The sequence below is a fragment of the Rhinatrema bivittatum genome, chromosome 18 (genome assembly GCF_901001135.1).
Source record: "Rhinatrema bivittatum chromosome 18, aRhiBiv1.1, whole genome shotgun sequence".
Lineage (NCBI taxonomy): Eukaryota > Metazoa > Chordata > Amphibia > Gymnophiona > Rhinatrematidae > Rhinatrema > Rhinatrema bivittatum.
Window position 1 is genome coordinate 2,266,612 of NC_042632.1, and position 13,509 is coordinate 2,280,120.

At 44.6% G+C, this 13,509-nt stretch overlaps 1 protein-coding gene across 4 annotated transcripts in view; it reads right to left on the reverse strand.

Moving 5' to 3' along the window:
- The window catches only part of RUFY1 (RUN and FYVE domain containing 1), a 653,398-nt gene that overhangs the window by 313,658 nt on the left and 326,231 nt on the right, over window positions 1-13,509 (reverse strand). For all 4 annotated transcript variants that reach the window (XR_003853338.1, XM_029583262.1, XM_029583264.1 and 1 more), the window contains exon 10: window positions 5,580-5,696. Coding sequence is in view for 3 of the 4 variants with exons in the window: in XM_029583262.1 (XP_029439122.1) it covers window positions 5,580-5,696 (117 nt within the window). In the remaining variant the exon portion in view is untranslated. The remainder of the gene's footprint in view (window positions 1-5,579; window positions 5,697-13,509) is intronic.

The following is a 13,509-nucleotide window of genomic DNA, read 5'->3' on the forward strand; positions in this document are numbered from 1 at the left end:
AGATATAAAATTGCTCCCTCTCTCGTCGGTTCCTGAACCAATTGCTCCATAAAGCTATCATTTATTCCATCCAGGAACATTATCTCTCTAGCGTGTCCCGATGATTCATTTACCCAGTCAATATTGGGGTAATTGAAGTCTCCCATTATTACTGCACTACCGATTTGGTTAGCTTAAGAACATAAGAAATTGCCATGCTGGGTCAGACCAAGGGTCCATCAAGCCCAGCATCCTGTTTCCAACAGAGGCCAAACCAGGCCACAAGAATCTGGCAATTACCCAAACACCTAGAAGATCCCATGCTACTGATGCAATTAATAGCAGTGGCTATTCCCTAAGTAAACTTGATTAATAGCAGTTAATGGACTTCTCTTCCAAGAACTTATCCAAACCTTTTTTGAACCCAGCTACACTAACTGCACTAACCACATCCTCTGGCAACAAATTCCAGAGATTTATTGTGCGTTGAGTGAAAAAGAATTTTCTCCGATTAGTCTTAAATGTGCTACTTGCTAACTTCATGGAATGCCCCCTAGTCCTTCTATTATTCGAAAGTGTAAATAACCGAGTCACATCTACTCGTTCAAGACCTCTCATGATCTTAAAGACCTCTATGATATCCCCCCTCAGCCGTCTCTTCTCCAAGCTGAACAGCCCTAACCTCTTCAGCCTTTCCTCATAGGGGAGCTGTTCCATCCCCTTTATCATTTGGTTGCCCTTCTCTGTACCTTCTCCATTGCAACTATATCTTTTTTGAGATACGGCGACCAGAATTGTACACAGTATTCAAGGTGTGGTCTCACCATGGAGCGATATAGAGGCATTATGACATTTTCCGTTTTATTAACCATTCCCTTCCTAATAATTCCTAACATTTTATTTGCTTTTTTGACTGCTGCAGCACACTGAGCTGACGATTTCAATGTATTATCTACTATGACGCCTAGATCTCTTTCTTGGGTGGTAGCTCCTAATATGGAACCTAACATCGTGTAACTACAGCTAGGGTTATTTTTCCCTATATGCAACACCTTGCACTTGTCCACATTAAATTTCATCTGCCATTTGGATGCCCAATCTTCCAGTCTTGCAAGGTCCTCCTGTAATGTATCACAGTCTGCTTGTGATTTAACTACTCTGAATAATTTTGTATCATCTGCAAATTTGATAACGTCACTCATCGTATTCCTTTCCAGATCATTGATATATATATTGAAAAGCACTGGTCCAAGTACAGATCCCTGAGGCACTCCACTGTTTACCCTTTTCCACTGAGAAAATTGACCATTTAGTCCTACTCTCTGTTTCCTGTCTTTTAACCAGTTTGTAATCCACGAAAGGACATCGCCTCCTATCCCTAATTTCTCTTACCATTTCACTGTCCGTGTCACCATCTTGACCAGGTGGAGGGTAGTATACCCCTATCACTATAGTCTTCCCCGACACACAAGGGATTTCTACCCATAAAGATTCAGTTTTGTATTTAGTCTCATGCAGGATGTTTATCCTGTTGGACTCTATGCCATCCCGGACATAAAGCGTCAAAACTCCTCCCGGGTGCTCCTCCGGGGGTGTGTGTGTGTGTGTGTGTGAGAGACAGACAGACTGGCCGTGTGTGTGTGTGTGTGTGTGTGTGAGAGAAAGAGAGAGACAAACTGGCCATGTATGTGTGTTTCAGAGAGAGAGACAAACTGGCCGTGTGCTTGTGAGAGAGAGACAGACTGGCTGTGTGCGTGTGAGAGAGAGAGAGAGAGACAAACTGGCCGTGTGTGTGTGTGTGAGAGAGAGAGAGAGAGACAGACAGACTGGTCATGTGTGTGTGTGTGTGTGTGTGTGTGTGTGTGTATGAGAGAGAGAGACAGACTGGCTGTGTGTGTGTGTGTGAGAGAGAGAGAGAGAGAGACAGACTGGCCGTGTGTGTGCGTGTGAGAGAAAAGAGAGACAGACTGGCCCGTGTGTGTGTGAGAGAGAGAGAGAGAGAGAGACAGACTGGCCGTGTGTGTGTGTGTGAGAGAGAGAGAGACAGACTGGCCGAGTGTGAGTGCGTGTGAGAGATTTTTTTAATATGTGAAATTTATGAAAACATTCTTTTGTTGTATTGTTGACAAATTTTTTTAGGTTCAACCTGTTGTCAATAATTACACAGAGGTCTCTGACGTGTGTGGAGGAGGTCATTGGGGGTGTGATGAGGTTGTTGGCAGCCTGCGCGTTGTCGTCCTGAGTGATAATCATAAGTTCTGCTTTTTTAGTATTGAGTACTAAGTTGAGGCTGGTGAGGAGGGAGTTTATGGTCTGTAGACAATTATTCCAGAAATTAATGGTGTTAGAGATTGATTCTGTGACTGGTATCAAGATCTGGACGTCATCTGCGTAGATGAAGTGCATGACCTTTAGACTTGTGAGTAGTTGACATAGGGGGAGAAGATAGATATTAAAGAGGGTGGGGGAGAGTGATGATCCTTGAGGGACTCCAAGTGTGGCCTTGACCGGGTGAGACTCTTTATTGCTTATTCTAACCTTGAAGCTCCTATTGTCAAGGAATGATCTGAACCATTCGAGGGCTGATCCTGAAATTCCTATGTCTGAGAGCCGATTGATGAGGATGGAGTGCTTCACCGTGTCGAATGCTGCAGATATATCGAGACGTGCCAGGAGGTAGGGGGTCTTTTTCACCAGGCCTGTGAGGACGTTGTCAGTCAGAGAGATTAAAAGGGATTCCGTATTGAGGGATTTGCGGAATCTGAATTGGGCTGGTGTGAGAATCTTGTGTTCCTCTAGGTATTCCGAAAGCTGTTTGTTAACTATCTTCTCCATAAGTTTGGCAACAAACGGAAGGTTAGCGATGGGGCGAAATTTGGCCGGGTCCGCAGAGTTAAGGTTCGGTTTCTTGAGTAGAGGTTTGAGGGTGGCAAGTTTCAGAGGGTCCGGTACTAATCCTTGAGTTAGCGAGCAATTGATGATCTCTGCTAATGGCTTCGCGATGGTATTAGGGATGGTGAGCAGTAATTTAGACGGAATGGAGTCCATCGGATGTGTGGAGGGTTTCATCTTTTTGAGAATTGATTCAATTTCGAGTGAAGATGTGGGTTCAAAGGATTCTAGGTTTGCTTTCTGTCTAAAGGGGGGAGTGTAGAGAGGTGAGGGTTCTCTATTTGAGGCTGCTAGAGGAGCTGTTAGGTTGAGGATTTTGTTTTCGAAAAATTGTGCCAGTTCTGTGCATCTGGATTGGGCTTGATCGTCAGGGATAACTGAAGAAGAGGGTTTCATGAGCTCTAAGACACAAGAGAACTGCGCTTTGGCATCGAAAGAGAAGTTGTGAATTTTTTGGGCATAGAAATCTCTTTTTGTGCGAAGGATGATGTTTGTGAGAGAGTGAGAGAGAGACAGACTGGCCGTGTGGGTGTGTGAGTGAAAGAGAGAGACAGACTGGCCTTGTGTGTGTGTGTGTGAGAGAGAGACATACAGACTGGCCGTGTGTGTATGTGTGTGTGTGTGTGTGTGAGAGAGAGAGAGAGACTGGCCATGTGTGTGTGTGAGAGAGAGAGAGAGAGAGACAGAGAGACAGACCGGCCATGGGTGTGTGTGAGAGAGAGATTGAGACAGACTGGCCGTGGGTGTGAGAGAGAGACAGACAGACTGGTCATGTGTGTGTTTGTGTGTGAGAGAGGGAGAGAGACAGACAGACTAGCCATGTGAGTGTGTGTGAGAGAGCGAGACAGATTGGCCGTGTGTGTGTGTGAAAGAGAGAGAGATAGACAGACTAGCCATGTGAGTGTGTGTGTGAGAGAGAGAGACAGACTGGCCATGTGTATGTGTGTGAGAGAGAAGAGTGAGAGACAGACTGGCTGTGTGTGTGTGTGTGTGTGTGAGAGAGAGACTGGCCGTGTGTGTGTGTGTGTGTGTGAAAGAGAGAGAGAGAGACAGACTGGCTGTGTGTGTGTGTGAGAGAGAGAGAGAGACTGGCCGTGTGTGTGAAAGAGAGAGAGAGAGACAGACAGACAGACTGGCTGTGTGTGTGTGTGTGTGTGTGAGTGAGAGAGAGACAGACTGGCTGTGTGTGTGTGTGTGTGTGTGTGTGAGACAGACAGACTGGCCGTGTGTGTGTGTGTGTGAGAGAGATTGAAAGAAACATATAGAAACATAGAAATGACGGCAGAAGAAGACCAACGGCCCATCCAGTGTGTGTGAGAGAGAGAGACTGGCCGTGTGTGTGCGAGAGATAGAGAGAGAGAGAGATAGACTGGCCGTGTGTGTGTGAGAGACAGACTGGCCGTATGTGTGAGAGACAGACTGGCCGTGTGTGTGAGAGAGAGAGAGAGTGAGAGAGAGAGAGAGAGACAGGCTGGCCGTGTGTGTGTGTGTGTGTGTGTGTGTGTGAGAGAGAGAGAGAGAGACAGACTGGCCGTGTGGGTGTGTGAGTGAAAGAGAGAGACAGACTGGCCTTGTGTGTGTGTGTGTGAGAGAGAGACATACAGACTGGCCGTGTGTGTGTGGGTGTGTGTGTGTGTGTGTGTGAGAGAGAGAGAGAGAGAGACTGGCCATGTGTGTGTGTGAGAGAGAGAGAGAGAGACAGAGAGACAGACAGACCGGCCATGGGTGTGTGTGAGAGAGAGATTGAGACAGACTGGCCGTGGGTGTGAGAGAGAGACAGACAGACTGGTCATGTTTGTGTGTGAGAGAGGGAGAGAGACAGACTAGCCATGTGAGTGTGTGTGAGAGAGCGAGACAGATTGGCCGTGTGTGTGTGTGAAAGAGAGAGAGATAGACAGACTAGCCATGTGAGTGTGTGTGTGAGAGAGAGAGACAGACTGGCCGTGTGTATGTGTGTGAGAGAGAAGAGTGAGAGACAGACTGGCTGTGTGTGTGTGTGTGTGTGTGAGAGAGAGAGAGAGACTGGCCGTGTGTGTGTGTGTGTGAAAGAGAGAGAGAGACAGAGACAGACTGGCTGTGTGTGTGTGTGTGAGAGAGAGAGAGAGACTGGCCGTGTGTGTGAGAGAGAGAGAGAGAGACAGACAGACTGGCTGTGTGTGTGAGTGAGAGAGAGACAGACTGGCTGTGTGTGTGTGTGTGTGTGTGTGAGACAGACAGACTGGCCGTGTGTGTGTGTGTGAGAGAGATTGAAAGAAACATATAGAAACATAGAAATGACGGCAGAAGAAGACCAACGGCCCATCCAGTGTGTGTGAGAGAGAGACTGGCCGTGTGTGTGCGAGAGATAGAGAGAGAGAGAGATAGACTGGCCGTGTGTGTGTGAGAGACAGACTGGCCGTATGTGTGAGAGACAGACTGGCCGTGTGTGTGAGAGAGAGAGAGTGAGAGAGAGAGAGAGACAGGCTGGCCGTGTGTGTGTGTGTGTGTGTGTGTGTGAGAGAGACAGACCGGCCATGTGTGTGTGTGTGAGTGAGAGAAAGACAGACTGGCTCTGTGTGTGTGTGTGTGTGTGTGTGTGAGAGAGAGAGAGAGACAGACTGGCCGTGTGTGTGTGTGTGTGAGTGAGAGAGAGACAGACTGGCCGTGGAGAGACCGACTGGCCATGTGTGTGTCTATTGCATGAAGTAGAATCAGAATAGCATTTTTACCTTTCGAATTCTTTTTTCCTCCTTTAGCTGATGCCAGATCTCATTGTACATTTCATCCAACCCTTGGCGTGACTGTTTGTAGGTATCCAGTTCTAGTTTTGTATCTTCTTTCGTTACCTACAGCAAATTTTAACACCACATATGACAATTTAGAATATGTGACAAAAATTCTTTAAAAATCTTGTAACAGTCTTTTGCTAAACAAGTCTCCTGATTTTTTCACATGAAGAGCTGGAATATAGTACAGCCAATAATGTCAAACCTAGGATATTTATTAGCTTCTTTGACAAAAGAGCTGCCATCAGCTCATATTGTAATCATGTGCATCCTAGAGAAAACAGCCACAGTTCTATACAACCAAATTAAAATGTCATGTTTTCAAGCTTTTGTACAACACTAATATGACATGAGAGGTCTAGAACGGGTAGATATGAATTGGTTATTTACTCTTTCAGATAATAGAAGGACTAGAACTAATTGGAGAAAATTCTTTTTCACTCAACGCACAATTAAGCTCAGGAATTTGTTGCCAGAGGATAAGGTTAGTGCAGTTAGGTTTTAAAAAGGTTTGAATAGGTTCTTGGAGGAGAGGTCCAATGACTGCTATTCATCTTGACTTGAAGAATAGCCACTATTGCTGGAAGTGGTAGCATGGGATCTACTTAATGTTCAGGTACTTGCCAGGTACTTGCAGCCTGAACTGGCCACTATTAGAAAGAGGGTGCTGGGCTTGATGGACCCTTGGTCTGACCCAGTATGGCATGTTCTTATGTACTTGGTTCCCTGTCTCCCCCCCCCCCCCCCCTACTCTCCTTAGGTATTCTGAGCCAATTCAGGCCCAAAGCCTTGTGCTTTGTACTTCAGTACTGTACTCCAGGACCAAGGAGGTGCCAAGGAAAGTGATAAAAAGTTTTCCAATTCTTGCTCCCCTTCCTTGGTCTCAGGATATGCTTGCTGTTTCCCCTATAAGTCTTGAACCTATTTCTGGCTGCAGCAGTAAAGTTTTAAAAAACCCCACAAAGCAGCAACCAGAGGTAGTAGATGAAGCCTATCTGTGTACCTGCTTTGCACATTTTGGACTGCAGGCAGTGCGTGAAGAGAAGAGATGGCGGTGTGGGGGAACGTAAAGCTCGCAGTCTGCACAGCATGCAGTCTTAACACAGTGCCTTTGAAGGTGGTCTCTGAATGCTGCCAGAAGGATGGAATGGTGTGGATAAATTTTCCCAGACTTTCAATACAAAATTGTGACAGTTCAAAACAAACAAAATCAGCAAGAATAGGAAGTAAAATGTTATCACAATGGGTTTATAGCGACAGTATGGGGTCTATGTTCTAAAGGTTTTCTCCCATTTTGTGTCTGTAAAAAATCCCATAGAAAAATACCATCTGTTTCTTTTAATCTTTACTTCATGAATTAACATTTAAGGGTCCTCATACCAGGGTTCTTGTCTCTGTGCTTCATTCATCATTTGCCATCATGGGACCCAAATATATCTTGCTCTCTTTTTTTCCTTTTTGCATGTAAAATAACCACTCTAGGGGGATAATTTTCAAAGCTATTTACACCCATAAAATCTGGCTTTATGTACATAAATGGCAGTTCTAGAATGGACCTAGGCTCAGTGTGCAAAATGGTATGCCAGTAACCCAGTTTCATGTGTACGTTTATGCACACTGATGAAAGCGTCTCAAAGGGTGGAGTTGACATTCATGCACACACTTTTCTATTTTACAAAGAAAGCACACAAGTACACAAGCCAGAGAGGTGGTGTATCATCAGGTGAATGAATGCATGCGTACGTGCAATTGGTCAATTACCTGAGTATTTTCAAAGAAACTTATGTGCACAAATTCACTTTGAAACTACTCAGTAAAGTCTGCATACACAATGTACATAAGGACCTTCATTTTTGGTTTTTATTATTTATTTTTTCTGGGAATTTAGCAAGGTTTATTATTAGAACAAAACCAGGAGAAAATCAGTGGTAAGAAATGGCTCATTATTTTTCCAGGTAAATATCGAAGTTTATTTTAGTGGACAGAAGCTATTATCAAATTCTCCAACTGGTCTTCTCACAACCCTCTCCCCAAAACTAACCCATCACAACTCAACCAGAGAACGTGCTTTCTCTATAGCCGGACCCCCCCTATGGAACACCCTCCTCACCGACCTAAGACTCAAACCAACATCACAAACTTTCAAAAACAAACTAAAAACATGGCTCTTCCACAAAGCCTTCACAACATCTTGAGGACAATCACCACTCAGCTCACTCACACCCTCTCCTCCCCCCACCCATCCTATCCTCCCCACCTCTTCACTCACCCACCAAACCCTTCACTCGACTCACCATCCCATTTAATCCATGAAATGCCCAATTCCCCATTCTCCATTATCCATCCCACACACTCCTACACTGATCCTCCACATACATAAAAGAACATAAGAGAAACCCCACTCCCAAAGTTATTCTTTATCTGCTTTGCTTGTTAAATTTTCTTTATTTGCCTTATCTCCCTGTTAAACCTCTCTCCCCCTGTTTTGCTCTCCCAGTTACCATACCCTGTAGTAATGTAACTCTCTCAACTTGTTCTATGTAAACCGATGTGATAACATTCATTGAATGTCAGTATATAAAAACAAATAAATAAATAATTAAACCCACCCACTCAGTAGCATCCCCATCTCTACCCCCATTCCTTGCCTAACATGTTCCTCTCTCTCTCTCCTCCCATCCCACTGAGAATATCCATTCCTTCCCCTCCACACACATTGTAACAGCCTTCATCCTTACCGGTGGTACCTCCAGGCTTCTCCTCTCTCCCTCAGCAGCCACTTACCAAGACTCCCTCATTCTGTAACACTGCACATCTGCTTTTATGCAGGGCCAGGGAGCCTGCTGGAAAGTGCTTCTGATGGAATAGGCCTGCTTGAAATGCATTCACAGCACCAGACAGCAGGCACTTTGGCTGCTTCTGGGGTGAGGAGGCAGGACTTGAGACATGACATGGGCAGCACTGGAGGGTGAACGCTTTCACTGGTGGAGGTTGGGACTTGAAACACAACATGCACTTTGGCCTTCAATGGCTTTTAGCAGTGACTGGAGGCCTTGAAACGCTGCATCTGCAGCTCTGGAGAAGCTTTTTAATCAGCCTTAAATTAAGATGAATATCTGTTTAAACCAAATGTCACCTTTGGAAAAATCTGGGAATTTATGGATGAAAATCGATTTAAACTGAAAACAAATATACACCACTATGCGGGCTGTTTGAAAATTACCCTCAAAATAAAGTCACATAGTACATTAAAACTCCAGAGTCAAAACTAGTTGAATTCTGTAATGAAGACCCTTAAATATTTACTATTAAATTCTGTTCTCAGTGTTTTAGAAGTGTTTTTTATGAAATATATTTAATATATGATGATGTATTATATTTATTATAATTATTATGAAATATATTTATTATATGACGAAAAGATAAAAAGAAACAGATGGTATTTTTCTAACAGTATTGATTCAATATATCCTGCAGAGTGGATCCATTTTTGTTTAGTAATTACAAGTAAACAGATACTCTCTCCATGGGGCCTAGGTACATACGGGTGAATTTTCAAAACTTTCTGCGTACATAAAGGAAAATTGGTTCTTACCTGCTAATTTTCATTCCTGTAATACCACAGATCAGTCCAGACCAGGGGGTTATGCATCCCTACCAGCAGATGGCGGCAGAGAGCAAGTCTTTGAGTCTGTGCCCTATAATCGAGAGTGCCATCTGCAGCCCCTCAGTATTAATCTGTACCCAAGCTTAGATCAAGGAAATTTAATTTACAGGGCAAACTAGAGCATGGATACCCCTAAATGGGACTGGACCACTAAGGTCCTCAAAAAAATGTCCAACAATTATGCAAAATATTGCCTTAACAAACTTGGTTACTTAAATGTCAACACTTCTGACCACAATAGACAGACACCAGAAAATCAGTCTTTCAGTATGAATACCAGGGTGGACCTCTGGACTGATCTGTGGTATTTACAGGAATGAAAATTATCAGGTAAGAACCAATTTTCCTTTCCTAAACATACCCAGATCAGTCCAGACCAGCAGGATGTACCAAAGCACCCTTATACCGAGCGGGAACCCGAAAGTCTCGCTCTCAGCACACTTTCACTGAAAGTAGGAGTCTCAGGAGCCCGAACATCCAAACGGTAATGCTTGGTGAAAGTATGAAGAGAGGACCACACCGCGGCCATACAAATCTCTTGGTGAGAAACCAATTGTCACTCCGCCCACGAAGTTGCCTGAGCTCTCGTAGAATGCGCCTTCAGGCCCAAGGGTACTGGACAACCCTTGATAACGTAAGCCGCGGAAATAGCTTCTTTCAACCAATGGGCTAACGTAGCCTTAGACACTTTTTTCCCTTTCTTGGTTCCACCAAAGTCCACAAAGAGATGATCCAATTGCCGGAAGGAGTTAGTGACCTTGACGTATTGTAAGAGAGCTCGCCTTACATCCAAAAGATGGAGATTCTTCCCCATCGCCAGATCCCGAGACCACAATGGAAATCCTGGCAATTCCACCGTCTGATTCCCATGAAAGTCGGAAACTACTTTCAGCAAGAAAGACAGGACCACCCGGCAAGGACACTCTGTCATCATTAATTCGTTAGAACGGATCATGACATGAGAGAGCTTGGAGTTCTGAAATTCTCCTCACCGAGTAAATCACCACCAGAAAAACTGCCTTTAGGATCAGAGCTTTCAGAGAAGCTCAATTCAAAGGTTCATAGGGGTCCTCACAGAGAGCTCATAAGACCAAATTAAGACTCCATTCCGGACACAGTTTCCATAGCGGGGGTTTCAAATGCTTCACCCCTTTCAAAAAACGGAGGACGAAAGGGTGAGAGACCAAATTCTCCAACTGTACTTTACCCCTGAGACAGCCTAGGGCCGACACTTGAACTAAAAGAGAGTTAAACACGAGACCCTTGGCTAAACCCTGCTGCAAAAAAGCCAAGATCTGAGGCACAGATGTGACAAGGGGATCCCAGCCTTGTTGATCACACCAGGACTGAAACATCTTCCAGACCCTGACGTAGGTCATCAAAGTGGCAAGCCTTCTGGATTGGAGAAGGGTAGAAATCACCTGCTCCGAATAGCCTCTCATGCACGCCACCTCTCAAAAGCCAAGCCGCGAGACAAAAGTGATCCTACGATCCGAAAAGATGGGACCTTGGCGCAGGACGCCCAGCAAATGAGCCAACAGAAGGGGTCCATCCACCGACAGATGCATTAGATCCGTGAACCACAGACGACGTGACCACTCCAGCGCCACCAGAATCACCGACCCAGGATGTACCTCTATGCGCCTGAGAACGTGACCTATGAGCGGCCATGGTGGAAACAGGTAGAGAAGAAATCCCGTCGGCCACAGGCATACCAGAGCATCTAGCCCTACCAATCTTCTTTCACATCTGTGACCAAAGAATCTTGTGGTCTTCGTGCTGGCTGCCGTCGCCATGAGATCCAATTGAGATGTCCCCCACTGGGCACAAATGCGGTTCCATGCATCCTGGGACAATGCCCATTCCCCTGGTATTGTTGTTGATGACTTAAGAAGTCGGCCTGAACGTTGTCTACTCCTGCCAAGTGGGAGGCCACAATCCCCTAGAGGTGGCTCTCTGCCCACATAAAGAGCAACTCAGCTTCCTGAGCCTCGGCCTGGCTCTTGGTGCCTCCCTGGCGATTGACATAAGCAAACGTTGTCGTATTGTCCGAGAAGATCCTTACCATCTGCCCCTGGACCAGTGGGAGAAAAACTGCAAGAGCCCTGCGCACTGCTCTTGCCTCCAGGAGCTTTATAGACCAGGTTCATTCCATCCCTGACCATAGGCCCTGTGCCGAATATCTCAGGCACACTGCTCCCCAGCCTGTAAGGCTGGCATCTGTGGTCACTACCACCCAATCCGGAACTTCGAGGGGCATGCCCTTCTGCAGATTGGCCTTTGTTAGCCACCACGCCAAACTGGTTCTGGCTTCCTTCAGAAGGGGCAATGGTATGTGAAAGTGTTCCGGCAGGACAACAGGGTCCTCTGCAGGGGACGCATATGAGCGAAGGCCCAAGGCATCAGCTCCAGGATCAAAGCCATGGACCGCAGGACTTACAAGAAGACCCAGACCCTTGGAACTAGAAGGCGAAGCAGTTGACAAACTTGGCTCTGCAACTTGATATCCGGCCTGGGTCATGGCCACCGTGCCATTCAGAGTATCAAAGTGCGCTCCCAGATATTCCAACGACAGGGATGGCGTCAGGTGACTCTTTGCCACGTTGATCACCCAACCTAAGGTTTCCAGGACCTGCATCATCCGGTGTATTGAACACCGGATGATGCCTCTGTCTTGGCATGGATATGCCAGGCATCCAGGTATGGATGCACCAGAATTCCGTCCTTCTGCAAGAACGCTGCCACCACAATCATGACTTTCGTGAAGGTGCGAGGAGCAGTGGCCAATCCGAACGGGAGAGCCCGGAACTGGTAATGGTGCCCGAGCACCTTGAACCTGAGGAACCTTTGATGATCCTCCCAAATTGGAATGCATAGGTATGCCTCCATGAGATCCAAAGATGCCAGGAACTCCCCTTTGCAGACCGCAGCAATCAATGTACGCAGAGTTTCCATCCGAAACCTGGGAACTCGTAAACTCCAGTTCACCTTTTGCAGGTCTAGAATGGGTCAGAAGGTGCTCTCTTTCTTTGGGTCCACAAAGTAAATGGAGTACCATCTGCGACCTTGCTCGGCTGGGGGTACTGGGATAATGGTTTCCAACGAGAGCAATCTTTGAAGCGTCCCCTCTACCGCCTCCTGTTTGTTTGGGAAATGCAACGCGACTCCAGAAAGGACTCCTTGAGAGGCTGAGAAAATTCTAAAGAAGGAGGAGACCGGAGGTCCTTCAAAGGTGCTTTATTAGTTGCCCGACTCTAGGCCTGAGTTTCGCCTGTGAAGGCTGCTTCAGGGGCTACAGTAATAAATAACAATAAATATTATTCGAACAATCTAATAAAATACATAAATATTCAATTAGAATTATTAAAATAATTATAATTAATTAAAACCATGGATAGAATAAACACAAAAAAAAATATACTAAACATACAATCATGATTAATCTATCTAAAAATAATCTATCTGAAAATAAAGGAAAACAGAGGAGGGACCTAGAGCAAAAGAAACATACAATCATGATTAATCTATCTAAAAATAATCTATCTGAAAATAAAGGAAAACAGAGGAGGGACCTAGAGCAAAAGAAACAGATTCGATTAATCATATAACAGATGTTATAAATTTGTCAATCATAACTGAACAAATCTGAGATAAATTAATCAATCATATCTAAACGTACTTAAAATATATTGATAGGCATAATCAATTGGGTAATAGCACAGGCAGAGTGTGAAAGGCAATAAATGTAAAATAAATATAATTAATTACCTTTTGTAGATGTCTCTAACGAATTTTAGAGATATATTCTCCAATAAAAACAGATGTATAATCATCCATTAATCAGGAATTCCTCAATTGTGATCAAAAGCAGTTTAAATTCAACTAGAAAAGGTTTGTGAAAAATAAGCCTCTTTAATACAAAAATCCTTTCATTTAAAAACTTAAATTATAATATGTATTTTAGATCATAGAATTGTGTGAAATATAAAACTATATATAGAGTGATAAAAGTGCTACTAAAGTGTATAAATGAATCAAGTGAACCATAAAATAGTTATATAAGTGTAATTGATAATTAATTGAAATTGCTGAATGCATCAGTTATGTGCATAAAAGTTCAATGTCTCAATTCTATTATGACGAAACACAAGAAAGGATGTTGCAAAAATCAATCCGATTTGGTAAATAATAATCAATTAGTATATT